The 12,186-nt window shown below is 47.2% G+C and overlaps 3 protein-coding genes across 5 annotated transcripts; 1 reads left to right on the top strand and 2 right to left on the bottom strand.

Annotated features, from left to right (window-relative positions):
- Positions 1-414: 414 nt before the first annotated feature.
- zgc:194990 (erythroid membrane-associated protein) lies at positions 415-4,159 on the bottom strand. 3 transcript variants are annotated; one of them, XM_015963768.3, is made up of 10 exons: positions 4,021-4,159; positions 2,882-2,973; positions 2,712-2,810; positions 2,527-2,634; positions 2,294-2,452; positions 2,050-2,190; positions 1,820-1,871; positions 1,633-1,659; positions 1,254-1,280; positions 415-1,184 (listed from the first exon to the last, which is right to left on the bottom strand). In XM_015963768.3, the coding sequence occupies exons 2-10, from the start codon at positions 2,942-2,944 to the stop codon at positions 625-627; spliced, it is 1,236 nt and encodes a 411-aa protein (XP_015819254.3). In that variant the 5' UTR covers positions 2,945-2,973; positions 4,021-4,159; the 3' UTR covers positions 415-624. The 3 variants fall into 3 exon arrangements, with proteins under 3 accessions (XP_015819254.3, XP_070401588.1, XP_054592471.2); XM_070545487.1 differs by having other exon boundaries at positions 2,294-2,449; XM_054736496.2 differs by lacking the exon at positions 4,021-4,159 and adding an exon at positions 3,703-3,853.
- A 277-nt stretch (positions 4,160-4,436) lies between these two features.
- Positions 4,437-9,756, top strand: si:ch211-250n8.1 (uncharacterized). The gene is made up of 15 exons (XM_070545294.1): positions 4,437-4,511; positions 4,601-4,662; positions 4,741-4,937; positions 5,076-5,183; positions 5,284-5,359; positions 5,474-5,630; positions 5,963-6,008; positions 6,093-6,151; positions 6,334-6,510; positions 8,597-8,649; positions 8,715-8,847; positions 9,101-9,292; positions 9,361-9,406; positions 9,473-9,538; positions 9,618-9,756. The coding sequence occupies exons 1-12, from the start codon at positions 4,437-4,439 to the stop codon at positions 9,281-9,283; spliced, it is 1,326 nt and encodes a 441-aa protein (XP_070401395.1). The 3' UTR covers positions 9,284-9,292; positions 9,361-9,406; positions 9,473-9,538; positions 9,618-9,756.
- A 397-nt stretch (positions 9,757-10,153) lies between these two features.
- LOC107388308 (histone H3.3A) lies at positions 10,154-12,096 on the bottom strand. Its single transcript, XM_015963775.3, has 4 exons — positions 11,938-12,096; positions 11,100-11,233; positions 10,854-11,007; positions 10,154-10,766 (listed from the first exon to the last, which is right to left on the bottom strand). The coding sequence occupies exons 2-4, from the start codon at positions 11,225-11,227 to the stop codon at positions 10,638-10,640; spliced, it is 411 nt and encodes a 136-aa protein (XP_015819261.1). The 5' UTR covers positions 11,228-11,233; positions 11,938-12,096; the 3' UTR covers positions 10,154-10,637.
- Positions 12,097-12,186: the final 90 nt, after the last annotated feature.

Below are 12,186 nucleotides of genomic sequence, written 5' to 3'. Positions count from 1 at the left end.
TTCTTGCTTTGCAAAGTTTGGTCTAGGTAGAGTCCATTGGAACCTCAGCAGCTCCTACCAGGACTCTGGCTAGCCAATCACAACTCTCTAGAGGGGTTTCAAGCACATAAAGAGCTGTGATTGGTCCATAATGGTGGGCCAATCATAGTGCTCTATCTGCTTAGTGAACAAATCACAGAGCTTTATCCGCTTTGTGGGCCAATCAGGGCACTCTATATGCCTGGTGGGTGGGATGATGCAACAGAGTGAAACAAGAGTATGTCACATTCATTGTCCAGTGGAATGCAGAGATCATTTGAAATACAACGGTAGAACCCGCCCCACAGCCGAGAGCCGTCAATGGAGCGTGGCCAGACTAAATAATACATTTATTTAGTCTGGCTTGCCAGGCTAACAGACCCCAGCAGAGTGAAGTCATGTTTTAATCTGTCTCTGTTTAAATACTGACCCCTAGTGGTGGAGTAGTGCGTCTCCGTGAAGGCGGAGAAACTAAAATTATGATGTAGAAGAATGGCGGTTCTTGTTCCTGGTCCAACGAGGCTCACCACATGAGGAACCAGAGTCTCAGCCAGAGCTCGAGGTCCGGACAGACCAGAGTAGCGGAGATTCCAGACGCTGCTGGGATCAGTTCCACAGGCAGGGCCCGGGACAGAGGCATGGCTCGCGGACCCCCGCAGGCCGGATCACCAGGTCTTTCACCACCTCCACAGTCCCAAACAAAGGGTACAGTTTCTCTGTGAAGTTCTCGCTGTAAGTGAACAAATGTGAGCGCTTCTCCACATCGTAGAAGGACAGCTGGCCATGCTCGTAGTCCAGATGCACCCCGACCTTCCTGGGGATCTGCTTTTGGGGTAAGGGGGTGGTCGGCACCGTCAGGGCCTTCAGATCCGTACCTCTCTCCAGACGGATAGTCAGGTAGCCCACGTCTGTGTTCAATGAGCGGAAGCCCTTCCTCACAGCTGACGCTTTAGCCACACCCAGCCTCCAGTCCCGCTCTCCCACCTCTACCTCCCAGTAGTGGCGTCCGGAGGTGTAGCCCTCCTGGCCCACGGCGCACCACCAGCCATCGAAGCGCCGCTGGCACAAAGGAACATCACGGCGTTCCAGACCACAGCGCATGCGTTTGTCATCACTGGAGATGAGCAGGTCGGGGTTAGCCGACTCTGAGTCCAGGGTGACGTCCTCTGTGGAACGATTAAACACTGTCAACATGAAATGTGAAGGAGAATAAAGCTTACAGGAGATGTCCTCACCTGCTGCATCACAGATCCAGTTCCACACTGTAAAAGACAAAAGTCGAAACTTTAGCCTGACTTTGGGGCCGAGTTTCCTTTTCCCCTCTCGACTTTGTTAGTAATAATCTGATCTGTTGTGTTTTATTCACATTGTAACCGAGTGTGTTTTCACTGAGCTGCAGCTACGTCAGAAAACAGCTTTTTAGCCCCAACAGCTTCAAAAGTCACCAAACGGTAGAAGGTCAGCCGGTCTCCGGTTCTGGTTTCAGGTCCTGATCTTCTGTCCATGGGCTGTGTGTGTGTGTGTGTGTGTGTGTGTGTGTGTGTGTGTGTGTGTGTGTGTGTGTGTGTGTGTGTGTGTGTGTGTGTGTGTGTGTGTGTGTGTGTGTGAACTTACCACTGTGCGGGATGTAGTGAACAGCATCTGGAAAGAGCAAACCAACACAGACTATGAACACAGCCCTCCTCTGTGAATTTATTTCCACACACACACACGGATTATGTGTAAGTGATGGCTGCTGTCCTGAGTCAGAATCATCAGTGTTGTGCTGATGAGAGGCAGCTTTATGGTTGATGTTACTCACCGATCCTCTGGCTCCGTTGCTTCTTCACGAGCCACTGCTGGGTCACGTCCTCCTGCAGACATAAGGAAGCATGAGCCGTTGCAGGCCAAGGTGAGCTGGACCATGACATAAAGAGATTAGGATGACAGGGCTTCACACAGCACACAAACATCCCTAACCTCTAATGCCCCTGGTGGCATCATCATGACACACACACACACACACACACACACACTCAGGGTCCTGCGGACCTTTTCTGGGCTGTCGGCATTCAGCACGGCCAGCATGACGAGCTCCACGGCTAGCAGCAGGTTGGGCAGGCGGCCCCTCTTCCATTGAAACTCCAGGTCATCCAGAACCATGAGCACTGGCTCGCCGGGCCAGACGGCGGGCTGGACGGTATGACAGGTGATCATCAAGGGCAAGGTTTAGTTTAATCATCTTGCTCAGACATAAAGGAGGAACTGGGTCAGACTTTAATCACCCAGCATTCACCTGAGCCTTGCTTTTAATCTCCCGCGTCCAGTCCATGATGACCCTTTTGTGAGGTCCCATGTCATACTCGCCCCCCGACTCCAGCATGCAGATGAGGTGTCCCTTCCAGTCCCTCTTCTGGGGCGCCTCATACTGGTACTCAGAGGGCTCGATCTTCTGCTACAAGACAGACGGAGACCCTTAAATCGGTCCTGATGTTACAACAGGAACTAGGTGCGGTGCAGATTCCATACCTGGACTCTCTTCTCCAGCACTGCAGCCCAGTCCACCATGAAGTTGCGGCACACGCTGGGTGGCCAGACGTCCTCACCTGTCCAGATGTGGGACAGGACGTTTGACCTCTGAGGGGTCGAGACATAAAAGAGCACCTGTTAGCTGCAGTTGATGGATGTGACACGGTACGGGGAGAAAAGCCCACCTGGCAGATTCTGTTCAGCTCTCGAGCCAGTTCCATGACAAATACCTGACTCTCCACCAAAGGCTCCTTCTTCTCCTGTTTCACTCTCTTATGGGACTCCTGGAGGAGAAACACGAGGTTCACAATATTCTTTGGACACACAATTATGTGAGACAGGAGGGTCCACATACCTCGAGTCTGATTTTCAGCCTCTTGGCCGGTTCGACAAGGAACTGCAGGCAGCTTTTCATCATGCTGGCAGCAGAGGAGCGAGGCCGGTGCCCTTTGGTACGATAATAAAAAACCTTCAGTGTGCTGGCGCTCGTTCTGTCAGGAGCTGGAGGCAAACTGCAGCTGACCGAGCTCCGGGTGCAAATTGATGAGAGAGCACAAATCGCGAGGTGCGAAGCAAGAGGAGCACTGCAGAACCTTCAGCAGAGCTCTGCACTCCAATCCTGCTGAGGGCTTGTTATGAGAGGTGATTAGTGTGTGTGTGTGTGTGTGTGTGGGGGGGGGGGGGGCAGAGCCCACACGCAGAGGAGGCGTCTCTCTCCTCTCAGAAAACCACAGAGTCAGTGACAACTACAGCCAGCGTGGGAACAGGATGAAAATAGTGCACAGTAACAGGATTTTATGGCGTGCGTGGGTCAGTGCGTCTTCTATGCAACTTTATTCCCCTGGAGTTGTGAAGCAGCAGCACAGAGCTCTTTTGGAAGGATGTGTGGGATTGTTGGACCGGCTTGCTGTTGATTCAGCAGTCAGTCCGCCTCTGCACTGAGGGGATTTGCTGTTCCTTCTGTAGAGGAGGCAGCTGAGCCAAAACACATGAACAGAGACTCTAAAGGTCTGACAATTCTGTGGGAAGAGAACAGCATCCATGCTGAAAATCTGCTTTTCTTTCACAAAACATTTCTCCCTATGAGGATAAAAGATGTTTGTTTCATAGAAATGTCCCTAAGGTGCTGGATAAACCCAAACACTCGATGTTAACGTGTTTCTGAGCGGACCTCACCAGCCAGCTGAGTGCCTCTGTAACCCACGGCGTGACTCCTGTTAGGATGATCTGTGGAGGGTGTGTGTGTGGCAAAGGAGCCGTGGGATTAGGAGAAATCCAGGATTACCAGCAGAGCCACAGCAGAACAAACACATGTACAGACTCTTTCTATAAATGTGAATGACGAGCCAACCTCTACCTGCAAGTCCACATCAAAACAAGCCAAAAGGCAAATTAAAACATAGTCAAAATTCTTACTTTAGGTATTTACATCCTCCTAATGGAGCCCTTTTACTTCAATCATATGGATTTCAAAGGAAGAAAATAAATTCTCACCTCTTACTGGAAGAAAATCCTTTCGTTAAATGACTCAACACTGGGTTTGTGGTGATTTTTGCTGTAAACTCGGACTAAATTAGCGCTCTGCCATCTTTCTCTGGAGCTCCGCTTTCATCCACCTTCCAAACTGCGGCACGAGGCAAAGCGCGCGCCTTCTTCATGCCACCGCCTCAACAGCAGTTCCACACCGCGGCCGCCAGAGGCCGCCAAAAGCACCGTCGAAGCGACTGACGGCCATTCAAGCGCCGAGTTCGAATGTCTGATCTGGAAGCAAAACGGTTACAAAACCTGTTTCATGCTATTTTCGGATGTGTGTGTGTGTGTGTGTGTGTGTGTGTGTGTGTGTGTGTGTGTGTGTGTGTGTGTCAGGGCTCGGGCACGCTCAACGCTTCGCTCTAGTGTTATATCGAGAAATGGTACCCCGAGAAAAGCCGGTCCCCCCATCTCCTTTGCGCAGCTTTCTTTTTCGTTTCAAACTCCCGTCGAACGTAATTGTATGGTATTGAAATTAAATACGCCCCTCCTACTTGTTGATTGTAGCTGTAATGACCATGGTGTCTGATTGTCGTCACTGAAGGTTGTTTATCCGGTGGTCAGCATGAACATGGCTTCAGACAGCTGTCAAAACGAGATAACCACGTGAAAGACATGTTATTACGTCATGATTTTAGAAGAGGGACCGCAGCCATAGAGATAACAGGTGACACCGTTTTAAAGGAGGAACACTTCTCAGCAAAACACCTATAATCGGTTTTCCACCACCACGTCTCCGACTGGGAGCCTGCGGGTGTTGGGCGTGTCCCGCACACGGAAGTGCGGTCCCAGCTGGTTTACCACAACATCCTGCTGGTTTCTGATCCAGAGCAGACTGGTCAGCATGGCGCCCAGAGACCCGCTCCTCTCCTCCCTCAGAGGTAGGCCACATTCATGTCGGAGGGTTCCTGTAACTGAGTTGTGTTTGATGCGTTGGCCAGAACCGCGGCCGTGCGTCGTGTTGCTCAGCGACACAGGCACGATCACGGACATGCTGCTTCCTGTTTGTGTTGCTGTAGTTTGTGTGCTGAATTTACAGTCAGGTGGGGACGCGGTGACCGACTCCAACCCTCACCTGCCCTCCTGCTGCGAGCTGCTGGAGCTGGTCCTCAGGAAGGGGCTGCAGCGTGCGTATCAACCCCAACAGATTCATGCAACATTGACCAGAATGCAGCCTTTAAATGACACGTGCAGGTATCTCCTGAGGTGACTGATGCTTCTTTCCAGAACCAGTTCTCAGCCTGGTGCACAGAGACTACTGGCACTGTTTCCAGCAGCTTCCCCATCACGACACCTGCGGCAGGTATCAACCAAGCTCCGCTGGTTCCTCATGGCATCAATCAGCAGGAATTTAACTGTGTGTGTGTGTGTGTGTGTGTGTGTGTGTGTGTGTGTGTGTGTGTGTGTGTGTGTGTAGGCTATCTGCTCTCTCCCTGGCTATTGAGCAGACCAGAGCTTGCAGGAAGCTGCTCTCAGCTCAGGGACGAGGCCGCTACTTCCTCAGACTGGCTCTCAGCCGCAGGACCCTGCCTCAGTTCTTCACACACCTGCTGCACACACCCAGAGTCCTGGAGGTCAGGCGCACACACACACACTGTTTCAATCACTGCTCACAATGGAGTGCAGAAAGCTGATTTTGATGAGTGAACAGGCACTAACGCTTGTCTCCGATAATAATATAGGAGATGATAATAATATTATTAATACAATTACAATTATAAACAAATATACCTGAACCTAATGATAAAAAGGGGTAAACTGCAATTTTGTTTAAACTTTAAAACATTAATCCAAATAAGGCATCAAATAGAGATACTTAAAACTAAAGGGAACTTATTACTTTACAGTCGGCATCCCATACGGGAAGCCTCTGTTCTGGTGACTTTCTTCTCTTCCTCCTCCTCAGTGGTACGTCCCAGTTCTATCAATCCTCAGGAATGAAGAATTTGTGGGTGAGGAGTTTTAGTTGACGTGTTTCTACTAAATCCACTGGTTTTCATCCGTCACCAGTGGAAATGCTTCTCCTCTTTTTCCAGAACCATTCATGTCCCTGCTGCTTGTCCTTTCCAACATGGAATTCACATTGAACATGGAGGTCAGACAACAATCAGCCATTGTTTATCAATTTCTGAGTAATGTCGTCTATCCACCTTATTCCTAGTCCCCATGAGCGTGAAATAAATGCGACCTACTTCTGGCCCCGCGTTTGTTCACACGGAGACCATAGATGTTTGACACCATCCCTTCGCACTAATCCACTCTTTCTTGTCTTTTTAGAGACGTAAACCATCTCCAGCTGCCACGGCTCAAACAAGACACTGTTACAACTCCTCTGCCTCCTGCAATAGAGGGGTGGAGGATGATATGAAAATCTGGCCAAAGCTAACATACAGTGGCATTTTGGCTACTATCTTAGAAGCTCTGAGACTCATCAGTACCTACGTGGTATTAAAGGTGTGCTGAAAAAACATTTTTTATAATTATTTCTGATGAAAATGAGTCATTATTGGCTTCTGATAGACAATAGATGGTGAAAGTCTAGGATATGAAAAGCCTGACAGATCTACGCCAAGCGGTTGCTTGGACTTACCCATCTTGGCTTGCGACGGGGAAGGTTGTTGTTGTTGTTTTAGTGTCCAGGACCAGCATTGAACATCTCAGCTAGTAGAAGCTAGCCATTGGCAACTCAACCACACAGCAGAAGTTCCTCCAGGGTTGTTTTATTTGTGGAGATAAGACATCAACATCAGAGCAAATAGAGTCAGCAGCAGAGTGGAGTTGCTGTTACTCAATCTGAGGCAAAATGTCCAAATATCAGGAAATACTCCAAATCATGCTGTGTTCAGCTCTCCTCTGATGTGGCAGACTTGTCCGTGCATTTCTGGGCTTTTTTTGCCCTGAGTACAGCTTGCAAGGCATTAATGCCTACCAGAGACCACTACCAATGACGACATCCCTGATCACCAAGCGTGGGGTTTTAGTTTCTACATCAGCTGAAATACAAAAGCAGGATGTTAATGAATGGTCGTTTTTATGATAGGTTAACAGGGGAACTAGGCAGTTTTGGCTTGCTTTTAGCACCTCCTAGTGTCCAGTTGTAGGACCGAAAGCAAAACGTAACTCCTCGCTGTGCGTTTCTCTTTTGAACACCTCAGTTTAACAGCAGAAATGTCTTCCCAGCCTTCATTAGAGTCTACAGGAGTGATTCATCACTAAATTAAACACATCAGTTGTGTTCATGATCTAAAACATGCAGGAAACGTGCTGGAAGCAGACTGCTGCACCAGGTGAGTCAGCTCCAATTCTCCCAAGTCCCAGAGCGGCCGCCAGTCTGACGTTGCAAGTGGAATATTCTGGCCACAGGGGCTCCATTTGCTTTGCAATGTTATGGTTTTATCTACACAATTAGCACAAGGTTGAAGGAGTTCTGCTGTGTGGAGGAGTTGCTAATGCTAACAGTTAGCTTCTACTAGCCGAGACATTCTTTTCTGTTTCCTGGATGCAAAAACAACAGCAGCCTTCCTTGTCGTGAGTCTAGATGGGTGAGTTCATGAACGCTAAGTGACAGTGTGATGTAGATCTGTCAGGATTTTTAATTCCTGGCCTGGAGGACCGGTATCCAGCACGTTTTAGTTTTAACTCTATTTCAACACACCTGATTTCAATCAGCAGGTAATTAACAGGGTTCTGAAGAGCTCGATGAGCTTCTGCACAGGTGATTCAACCACTGAATCAAGTGTTGGAGCAGAGAAACCCCCTAGAACATGCTCGATATCGACTCTTCAGGCCCAGAATTGATATCCCTGCTGTGAAGGGTCATTTTAGCACACATTGGCTCAAGAAAATTATTTACAAGTATGACAAAGTTCACTAGCTGGCCCAGGAATAAGGTGGATATGTTTATCTTAAAGGGACATATTATTATTTTGCTGTGGTGTGGGCTCTGCCTCTATAAACACTTCAAATGAGAAAAAAAATAAAAAAAAACACACCCATCCCTTTACGTTTGGTGTTTGGTTTGTGTGTCTAAAACAAGCTGTTTCAAAAAGTCCTCATTTGTGACATCAGATGGAATTTTTATAGACTCCCCTCCCACTTACGGATCCTGGCAAGCAGCAGCTCTACTCAGAGCCCCTCACTCAGAGCTTCTTGGCTTTTAGCAGCCTGAGCAGGGGATGGGCAGGCGTTGACAACTCCAGTAACAGAGCCATGAAACCGCTCTGAAAAGACTAGAACTGCTGAAAATATTTTATGTGGGAGGCATCTGGTGCAAAAACCTACATAAACAGGGTTTCTATCAACCACAGGACTAACTTACAAAGGTATAATATGTCCCCTTTGATAAAAGTATCTCCTCTCAAACCCAACGTTTAAACAGCTATGGTCTGTCTGTTCTTTCTGCACAGAACTGCAGGTTTTTAGATGAGAGCTGGCTCATACCAGTAAGAAGAGCATTTCTGCTCCACCCAACACAGCAGTGAAACTTTAATAATAAACACAGAAAAGCAGGAGGTCTGATGGGATTGTTTACTTATTCCAGGTCTGTGAGGTCTATGAAGCAGTGCCCTGCCGACAGGTTGGGATGGTTTTGAGGTTCGTATGTGTGTTTTCTCTGATGCCGGGGTGAGTCCAAACCTCACCGTCTGTCCGACTTTCAGGTATCTCAGTGGGCGTGTCTTCATCCTGGACTTCATACCTGGCAGTCAGGCTCATGCTGACAAGTTCATCTCGCCTGGTGACATCATCGATGAGATCAACGGGACTTCGCTGAGAAATTCAAAAAATGGACAGGTGAGGACACCCTCATGATTCGTGAAGTGTGGTGACATCATCTGTTTACAGCAGTGCACGGATCAGTCCTGTGGCGCAAGTCGCCATTTCAAAATAATTTATTGTCATTGCACAGATGTACAACATTAAAGACCGCTCACGTAAACGGTAGTAAAATAGAAGTTAAAAACAACAAGGCTCAAGGTGCCATTCTGACTACGTTATTGTCATTTTGAACAAACGGCATTGAAAATGTTCATATTTGTCTTGACAGGCAGGCGTGGTCCTGTCCCGGCTCAGGGGCCGCCCTTTGTCTATCCATGTTCTGAGATGGAGGGCCCCTCATCAAACTTCTGCAAACCTTGAGGATGGAGAACCCACACCTGCAGCTCGGTCCTGCTTCCCACAGACAGCCGAGCCGCGAACAAAGGCCGCCATCGTCCTCCCAGTGTCTTAAAGATGGACGGTGAGTGTGCACGGCACATCAAGATTCTGGTCTTGCTTTCGGGAGACAAATTCTAATCTCTTCTACAGAGTTGTGTACATTGTGCGGTTTCTGGGCAAAGCACATATTGGCCTGGTAAGTTTACGGCTTTAACTCACCCGGTTTGTATGTTTATAACCAACTACTGGTGTGAACTTGCAGTTCGGAGGCAAGGAAGTCCTGCAGCATGCAATTCCACAGGTGTTGTGTAAAAACCTGCCAAGCAAGGTAAAATCACCTCTGCCTGCAGCCATGGTGGTTTTTTACCTACATACTTTGGAAAACTCTTGTTTATTCTGGACCTCAGGAGGTGCTTTTGGATACGAAGGAAACACATCTGACATGCACGGAGAAGGACAGCTCACTGGTGAGTTGAATTTATGTCCTTTAAAGTCATCATGCTGAAGAGGCATATTTCCTCAGAAGCTGTTCGAGCACCACTACCCTGAGATTTCCTGTGTGGGGAGGTTTGCTCAGCAAGACTACTTTTGCCTTCTGCGTGGCGCCGAGTACATCATTGATGGTGGTAGCGTTTGCATTTTTTTTTTAAGTATTTAAAATTACTTTCCAACTCGAGACATCCCAGAAACCCCCCAGTCACCTGGATTTTACTGCGTTGTACTGAGAGCTTGCACCGTCAAGGAGTGCGAAGATATCGTCTGTCGTATCGGTGAGGCATAGACACACCAGTATTATATTTGTGACCCCTTCATTAAATTGCTGCCTTTTGCCTTACAGCTACTGGTTTTAATCACACTGAATGGTTTGTATAACACACCAACTACAAATAAAATATCAGATCAAACCCACAATGAACCAGTGTTTGAATAAAGTCACAGAACACAGTATTCATAAAGACCTTTAATAGAAAGATGACATTTTCATAAATACTAATAAATGTAGCTGCCAAGATTTGTCGGGAGAAAACATGTAAAAAGCGGCCCAGAAAAATGCAGATGGGCCCCGACGCTCCTTTAAGTATCAGTACCACAACAACAACAACAACCTGAATACCCTGGCACTGCAGTGATGTCAGCATGCTGGCGCTTCATGATCAACTGTAGATGGGTAAAGAAATGGTGCCCCTCAAAAGATGAACTAATCCTCCTAAAGGATTGTGACGCATTACATGTAGCATGATCTAAAGGCTGTAGATCCACTACTACCCTTAGTGTACTTTTTTTTGGGTGGAATGACTTATTGTATCACTAAAAATACATAATCCAAAAAAGGAACTCATAAAAAATAAAGAAATAAAAATGTCCACAAAATGGTTTAAGTATGATAAATAGGATCATTTCTGGTGACAATGCAGCTACTGGGCCCTTTAGGCCCTTTCTCCCCTTATCCTGCGGGCCAGCTGGATGTCTTTGGGCATGATGGTGACACGTTTAGCGTGGATGGCACACAGGTTGGTGTCCTCAAACAGACCCACAAGGTAAGCCTCACTTGCCTCCTGTCAAGTGGAACAACAATTAACATGGTTGAGTAAAAAAACCAAAACCACTCAGAACATTTGCAAGCATACTTTTAAACCACTCACCTGGAGAGCTCCGATGGCAGCACTCTGGAAACGCAGATCAGTCTTGAAATCCTGAGCGATTTCCCTCACAAGGCGCTGGAAGGGAAGCTTGCGGATCAGCAACTCTGTGGACTTCTGGTAACGACGGATCTCCCTCAGGGCCACAGTTCCGGGCCTAGAACAAAAAAAAAGAAAAAAGATTCAAATCCTGTAATGACAAACCAGAATTTTTACGTGGTGACAATAGTTTAGTGTAATGATTCATACCTGTAACGATGGGGCTTCTTAACGCCCCCTGTGGACGGGGCACTCTTCCTGGCTGCCTTGGTGGCGAGTTGCTTCCTTGGCGCCTTTCCTCCAGTGGATTTACGGGCTGTCTGCTTCGTACGAGCCATAGCGAACTTCATGAAACACAAAAGATCGTTACTTAAAAGTCAGCAGCCTCCCTAACGTTTCAAACCCGGAGGGGAAATACCGCGAACGCACAAGAGGCAAGCTAACGCAACAAGCACCCCTCCCCCAAAGCTGTAACCATGGAGGGAGGCGTCGGCCTTCGACAACAATCGCGTGTAGTTTACAAAATTATTACTAAAAACGCCACAAAACTCACAGAAAGTCGCTAAAAACAAACAATTACCTTAGATAATACAATGTTTTATTATTCTTGACTTCGTTTACCTACGGTGGGTATTAAGCTAATGCTAACTGTTAGCATTTTTATCATAACAAATGGCGGCTGAAGCAGAGCGGCTCTTCTTTTCGACCTCGCCATTTTTATTTTCGTCCCTAGCGATTCTATACAATTTCATCACAAGCCCAACAACCTTATCTAGTGTGGATTTCAACCAATGTACAACATCTACCCAATATCCCAAGTTCAAGCTTCTTTTCATCCACCAGTTTGAAATCTGACCAGACCGCGACATTTAGAGAAAAATGTGAATAGTTTTCGGTTTCCATTGTTCTATTTTTAGTGAACGCAACCGACGAGTCGACATGTTGGCGCAAATATTCTTGTAAACAAAAAACACAATCAACAAAAAAATACCACAATAACTAGTTTTATATAGACGTTGTATGAACATATCGAAGAGGTTATATTTACCTTTAGGACGTTGTTCTTTCAATTGAAGTAGCTGTTAAAGGAAAGCCTGAACCGGATTTCGCAGTTGGACAAGACTGTAAGCGAGACCGCGAACGAAACTATTAATACTTTAACGTGACGTCATGTCTGTAACATCCTACATCCTCATTGGCTCACTTAGCAGAGCGAGGACGAGACAGCCAATTAGAACAAAGTGTTAAAAATGATTAAAAATAACGAATATTGCTCCTTGTTTTCTAAATGGAAGTT

This window comes from Nothobranchius furzeri, chromosome 16 (genome assembly GCF_043380555.1).
Source record: "Nothobranchius furzeri strain GRZ-AD chromosome 16, NfurGRZ-RIMD1, whole genome shotgun sequence".
Taxonomy (NCBI): domain Eukaryota; kingdom Metazoa; phylum Chordata; class Actinopteri; order Cyprinodontiformes; family Nothobranchiidae; genus Nothobranchius; species Nothobranchius furzeri.
This window is presented reverse-complemented; position numbering and strand designations above follow the sequence as displayed.

Coding starts and splice junctions, on each gene's coding strand:
- zgc:194990 (XM_015963768.3), bottom strand. CDS start 2,944: ATGATGAAAAGCTGCCTGCAGTTCCTTGTCGAACCGGCCAAGAGGCTG. Junction 1,872..2,049: donor ATGCCGACAGCCCAGAAAAG/GTCCGCAGGACC, acceptor TTATGTCTGCAG/GAGGACGTGACCCAGCAGTG. Junction 1,660..1,819: donor GCAACGGAGCCAGAGGATCG/GTGAGTAACATC, acceptor TGCTCTTTCCAG/ATGCTGTTCACTACATCCCG.
- si:ch211-250n8.1 (XM_070545294.1), top strand. CDS start 4,437: ATGGTACCCCGAGAAAAGCCGGTCCCCCCATCTCCTTTGCGCAGCTTT. Junction 5,360..5,473: donor CATCACGACACCTGCGGCAG/GTATCAACCAAG, acceptor GTGTGTGTGTAG/GCTATCTGCTCTCTCCCTGG. Junction 6,009..6,092: donor CAGGAATGAAGAATTTGTGG/GTGAGGAGTTTT, acceptor CTCTTTTTCCAG/AACCATTCATGTCCCTGCTG.
- LOC107388308 (XM_015963775.3), bottom strand. CDS start 11,227: ATGGCTCGTACGAAGCAGACAGCCCGTAAATCCACTGGAGGAAAGGCG. Junction 11,008..11,099: donor AAGAAGCCCCATCGTTACAG/GTATGAATCATT, acceptor TTTTTGTTCTAG/GCCCGGAACTGTGGCCCTGA. Junction 10,767..10,853: donor CTGCCATCGGAGCTCTCCAG/GTGAGTGGTTTA, acceptor TCCACTTGACAG/GAGGCAAGTGAGGCTTACCT.